The sequence below is a fragment of the Artibeus jamaicensis genome, unplaced genomic scaffold, assembly GCF_021234435.1.
Source record: "Artibeus jamaicensis isolate MK-2021 breed Jamaican fruit bat unplaced genomic scaffold, CSHL_Jam_final contig_387, whole genome shotgun sequence".
NCBI classification, from domain to species: domain Eukaryota; kingdom Metazoa; phylum Chordata; class Mammalia; order Chiroptera; family Phyllostomidae; genus Artibeus; species Artibeus jamaicensis.
In genome coordinates, this window is record NW_026521812.1 from 40233106 (window position 1) to 40239489 (window position 6384).

The 6384-nt window shown below is 41.5% G+C and overlaps 1 protein-coding gene across 2 annotated transcripts in view; it reads right to left on the reverse strand.

The window, feature by feature from the left end:
* Positions 1–5356, reverse strand: part of ZNF292 (zinc finger protein 292) — a 104227-nt gene extending 98871 nt beyond the window's left edge. The window contains exon 1 of one of the 2 annotated variants that reach the window (XR_008391515.1): positions 5035–5231. Coding sequence is in view for 1 of the 2 variants with exons in the window: in XM_037143836.2 (XP_036999731.2) it covers positions 5035–5202 (168 nt within the window). In the remaining variant the exon portion in view is untranslated. Of the gene's footprint in view, positions 1–5034 lie in introns of both variants that reach the window. The other variant, XM_037143836.2, reaches the window with a different exon arrangement.
* Positions 5357–6384: the final 1028 nt, after the last annotated feature.

A 6384-nucleotide genomic window follows, 5' to 3' on the forward strand; every position in this document is an offset into this window, starting at 1 on the left:
CTCATTTTGAATTTTAAAAATAGAGAACAGAAAATAAAGCAAATGTGTTATTTAACAAGACACTATCTTTTGACATCTCTTCAACTGTCATCCTTAAGTAGTATTTAAATTTTACCTTATTAGTTTACGAGATCTGTCCAGGAAATATCCAGCCGTGTAATATGAAAGAGACATTTACTGAAGATGATACCAGAAACATTGTACACAGGGCAATGATGCCTCAGTCCCCTTCAAAGTAGGCATCTTGGGACCTCACACAATTCTCCCAGTGTCTCTTCCACTGTTCAAAACACTGCAAAATCCTTTGTTGGTATCACCATCACCTGCCCCATTGTATCTTCCTGAACCTCATGGACAGTCTGAAATACCTTCCCTTTCAAAGCACTTTTCATTTGCATTTAGTTTTCATTTCATTTAGCTCTGTGAAAAGCCAGAAGTTGAAGGGTGCCAAACCTGGACTGTAGGGGGCTGAGTCACCTGGGTCATTTGACATTTCATGCAAAAACTTTGTACCACACGTGATGCACGAGCCAATGCACTGTCCTGATGAAGCTACCAATCATTAGTTGCCCATAGCTGCAGCCTTCTGAATCATCTGAATAGTTTCCTAGGAGGAATGTTTAAGCTTCACACAAAATTTGATGGAGATTTGTTGCTCTACTCATTCAGACACTTTGAGTGTGACAACCACACAGCACACATGTTCACTCAATGGGGGCTGCTACCATCCCCACTAAGACATGCACTGAAGTCACTGCTCACACATACACATTTCAGTCCACTCTCCTTGGCTGCCAGGTTTCATCCATGTCATGCAAACCTCCTTATATTAACAATGGCTGGACTTTTTCAAGACAGATCTTGTACATCTTACTGGCTTCTCCCGTATCTTATATCCCTTGCTAACATCTAAACTTAGTTCCTGCATTAAATGCCTTCCTAAAAGTACGGATTAAGTTACGTCAAAAGGTCAAATGTCTGTTTAAGTCAGGACAATTAAGTATGTTGAATTTGCTACCCTCTTTAACCTAGTAAAAGTGAGTTGTTTCAGTAATTTTTTAAATAATTGCTTGTAATTCCTGCTAAGGAAGTATTAATTTTCTTGGTCTTGTAAGCTCATTATAAATTAAAATATAGTTGAACAGCACTTACCTGGACCTGTTCCAGATTAACTACATTTCTTAATATAACTATATTATCGTAACATAAAAAGAACATGATTTTTAAAAAATCTTCATATATTCTTTTTCATTCTGTTCACAGTTTCTCAAAAGAGCATTGTGGGTATTTAGAGAGAGGGATGAATTTCAGTGGCGTGAACTGTCTTGTTCACTTAAGAAAATTTAACATCCATGCATGCCCCATTGGCACTACATGCCAGTATCACATCCCCAGTGACTGCAATGACCAAACAACTGACCCCACTTACTTCCAAATTCCCTCCAAAAAAAGAAATGCAGGAAGAAAAAGTACTGTGCTCAGTTAGTTGAGAAACACTGCTTATTGAACTAAGGTATAAAAAGTGTGTGTGTGTGTGAAACACACACACACACTTTTTCACAACTACAAGTCAACCTTTTAAAAATAATGATCAGCCATGAGAAGAAAAATGACCAGTAAAAGTCATATCTCATATTAATTAACTACTCATCCATCCCACTACATAATACTATCAACAAATATCAAGCCCCTCAAAATATCCTTCTTCAACTATTACAATAGTTGAACTTTTAAGTTAATAATTATTTAAAAATTATTTTAGAACAATTGTTAGAATGCTCTTTTTAAATTCCTCCAAAAAATAATATTCCACTGTACTGCACCCATCTCAGAAATAAAAGATATAAATCACAGTTAATTATCATTATCTGTCTACTTTCCCTCCTGTGAATATAGGCTCCTGGTAGCCAGGGATACCATGATCACGGTTGCCTGGCCCCTAACACAGGTATTCAATAACAATGCATGAGTGAATGAATACTGGCTTAATCTAATAAATAGTCCAAGAAGTTCCAACTATAATCAATTTCTATATATAGTAATGATCCAGAAACCAATGCAAGAAATTATTTTAAGAAAACTAATGAGTCAACTACATTACCCAGATTAGAGCTAGCTTATAAAGAAAGATATGAGGAAATTTTAAGATTTTTTGACAGCCACTCTCAATATGCCCAATTTTTACTACCTTCCTCTCCTCCCAACTAAACTTTAAGCAAATGTTGATGTAAATAAGTGGGGCATGCTTCCAGGAAGCAACCCAATATAAAAAGCAAACAATACTTATAACACTAAGATAAACTTAGTATCTTTCGTTGCTATTTTACTTTTTAGAATTTGAGAAACCTGTTATTATCCTGACTTACTCAAAAAGAAAGAAAATCAATAAACTAAAAAGCCTGTGCAACTTCTAAACTTGCAGGTTTCACTATATTCTTCAGTAACTCACCTTTTGCTGAGGTACAAATTCAAAACATAAACTTAATTCATTTTAAAATAAATGCAACAGAGAGGATTACGCAAGCTTGAAACACCAACACTTACAGAAAATTAAATCTGAAACCCACTATCTCAGACAAATGTGTATCCTTTCATCTTTGCCTTCTTGAAGTATTGTGAATATCCCAGTTTTACAGTAAAAGCTCTGACAGAAATGTTAAATGATAATCTTAGGGTTAGAAACCAAGACAATGTCTAGTACTGCTTTTAAACTGCTCCAATAAATTCTATAATTGTTAACCACTACTTTGCTCAACTCATTAAAAGGTTAGGAGTAATGGCTAAGAAATATTTTTTAAAATACAATTATGTTTCAAGTTACTCCCACTTGACAAGATCACTAACACAAATAGGTTACTTTTTAAAAATTATACAAAATGTTCTAGAGGGGAATCAAACATCAAATACACTCAGTACCTATTTAAATAGTGGAGACCACTTTCAAATGCATTTAAATTATTGTGGGATTTTGGTACATGAAATCTTTCATTATTTTTCAAGTCCACAAACCCAGCATTTGTTTTATTAGTGTTTCATGTAGCACTGGTTAATAAAAACAATTTATGTGTTGTAAGACTAATCACTTAAAACTAATAAGGAAATTACCTTCATAGTGATAAAAAGAATGCTGTTTCATCAATTTTCAAGGTTTTTTAAGTGATAGCTCTATAACGTTGCACACCCTTAAAAAGTTCAACTTGCATAAGGTTCCATTTTCCCAGAATTACTAATCCTGCTTATAAATACTGCTGGCCAAGAGTATTTAGAATAATTAGCCTTAAACCCATCAGTGGGCACTGTTATCTTGGGAAAAAAAGTCTTTCAGCAAAGCGAGATTTTTAACACTTTTCACTGATTAAAAAAGCTGACCTAACTTATAAATGAAAGACTTCCTTTTATGGGCATCTTACTGAAGTATATTTTTATATCTAAAATAAGTCTTTATATCTAAAAGACCAATTAAGAATAGCGGGTACTGTCAGAAATTGGAAAATTCCAACAATTCTCTGAAACAAGAATTCAAAAGAATGACAGGATCTCTAATTTTGCCACAGGTATTTACCACAGTTACCCTAGGAAGACTTTCTCACTGCCTATATACACATCCTCCTAAACAAGCCACTTATCACACAAAGTTTCGTTTGTTTGGTTTTGTTGTTGTTTTTTTCAAGATAATGAACCACCAGCAAGTAATTAGTCACAATAATGTACATACAGCAATGGTGAACTTTTTGTTTGGTATCAAGTATTCCTGATCTTACCAGGCAAAGATTTTAATACTTGAGAGGCTAAGAATTAAGTGAAATGTAATCTACTCTGAATTGCGAAACTGGTCCACCATTGTTCCACCTTAAATTCAGCATCTTTCCAAAACAACTTCTTTATGATGTATTCACAAGCTAACTCTAAAGGTGACCTGTATAAATCGTGTCTTTTTCCTCAAGGCAACCTAACCAAAATCTTCACCATAACCAGCAGCAACTCCTTGAAATTTCAGACATAACTGGAAGTTTTGTAATCAAGTCCAAATGTAAACCCACAAACTCAGATTTCTACCAGAATGTTAACATTCTACATCCTGGTTAGAATGCAATTACTGGAAAGCAGTGTCCTTGTGCAAGAAAAGGAAAGGTCTGGAATGGACCAGAGCACAGGTTCACAAGAACCTCAGTCCTCTCAGTTTCAAAGTAATAGGGGCGTGAAGAGATGGGGGCGGGGAGGGGGGGTAAGGTAGGGCAGAAGCAACCGTACTACTCGAAGGGTGAAAGCAAAAGACAAGTGGACTGTGGAAAAGCCGACCCACAGGGACGTTCGAGTACAGAATACAGAGAGACACCTCCTCTCTAGCGGAGAGCAACCTTTACCATGAAAGTGATGCATCAAGCGAAGGCAGAAAGACACAACCTCCACGCCCCTCACCCCAACCTCTCGCCCCAGCAAGAAGGGGTCGGCAAGGACTGCTCCTCCGAACATCAACAAAGGCCCCTTCAGTACCAAGGCGAAACTCGAACAACAAAGGCCCGCAGACAGCGAGGACCGGGCCGAGGGCGGGACAGATGAAAGCTGGAGTAGAAGCAAAGAAATAAACCCGAGGGGGCGGAGGCCCGTAGGAGTGGGAGACAGAAGCGCAGAGGCGGGGGGCGCGGTAATCCCCAGTGCACAATGAGGAGGAGGAAGACGGGGACCTGGCCTCCATTCCGCCGCTACCCTCTCCCTGCGGCAGAGAGGGCTCCAGTCCTCTCCGTCTATATCTCTTGAGCCTCGGGGACCGCAAAATCCGAGTTCGGGGAAGGAAAGGGGAGGGGGATTTTCCGCCCAGACCACAACTCCCTTCCCCCAGCCGGGAGCTGCAGACTACAGCAGTCACAACGGCATCCACACAAAGACGCCTTCCCTGTAGTCCTCGCTTCCACTCCGACAGCGGCTACAATGACTACAAGGCAGAAAGGACCAACGCTCGGCCACCAGGCGCTCCCTCGCCCTCTTCTCCTTCTAGCTGGGGGGAAGGGGGAGGGGACCCCCAGGCACTCTCACCTGGCACAGCTGCTGACAGTATTCTGTGGCCGCTTCCACGGACGGCACCTGTCTCTCCCGCAGCTGTCGCTCCAGCTCTTGGAGGCGCTCTCCCAAACGCTGCAGTTCCGCGACGCAGCCGCCTCCGCCGCGACTCAACCTCTCCTGCTCGGCCTCTTCGTCCGCCATCTTCACACCCCGCTCCGTCGCGTACGCACCTGGGTCACGTGATAACACAATGCCACGTTCGGAGGGGTCACGTGCCGAGCGCGTTTGCACGCCGCCGAGCACGTACAAAGGGCCCGTTGGGGAGAACGAGGGGCGCGGTGGGGAGAATGGCGCGAGGGAGCTTGGGGGGAAGTGAAGGGTAGAGGAAAGAAGGAGGGCGGGGCTGGGGCGGTGCGGAAAACCGCGGTTTACGTTCCCCGGGCGGGAAGTGGGCAGCAGAGACCCAAAGGGGCGGGCCGCTCAGGCCTCGTCTCGGTCACGTGGGCTCCTCGATCGAGGGAAAATCCTGGAGAGGGGCTGCCCTTTAGAGCGTCCTGATCCCGGCGTGGCTTTTCCCACTCCCGGGAGTCTCCCACGTATATATGCCCCACTTCCCCAAGAGGACCAGTGTGGTTCGTCTCGGGCAGTGATTGCATTCGAAGTTGGCCTGTAGGCAAGCCAGGGACGGGAAGAAAGAGAAAATAAAATACCTACCCATGGACCTTAAGCGTGAGAACCAAAGCGAGAGTATGAATTGTCAAATTTGCTTGGCTTCTCACCAGGCTGGGGAGGAGGAATCTAGTGTCTGAAGTACCAGCTCTCGCTCCACTCTCTTCTTCAGTCCCAAAACGCCTTTCCCCTGAAACGCGATTTCTAGGAGGTGGAGGCAACAAAGACAAATAACAGTTGCGTCAGAACAGAATGAAGTTCAAATCCTCTTCGGTAGAGCGGAGCAAACTCCTGAAAAGCATAGCTTGAAAAATTAGAGATTAAAATTGTGCACATTGTAACATGAGGACTTTAACCACAAAAGAATTTCTAGAATAAGTGATAGCTGACTCATCCATTTCGCTGTGATTTAAGATTCTCCTACACACTACAGAAATCATCACTGAAATATATGAAAGGACTTAAAAAGAAAGTAGTTGTCAAGAAAGGGAAAAAAAAAACCAGCAGTAAGGACTCCATTAAAAATTACAATGGAGGAGGAGAAACTGATGCTAAAATAAAAGAATATCATCCAGAATTATAAATTCAACAGTACTTTTTCCTGGGCTGCAAATAGAGCTAGCATTCTGAACTATATTTTATTTACAAGCTGGAAAGTATGAATACTTGGCACTTGAACAAAACAGTGGAAGAGGTACTACAAAAATTCAAGTG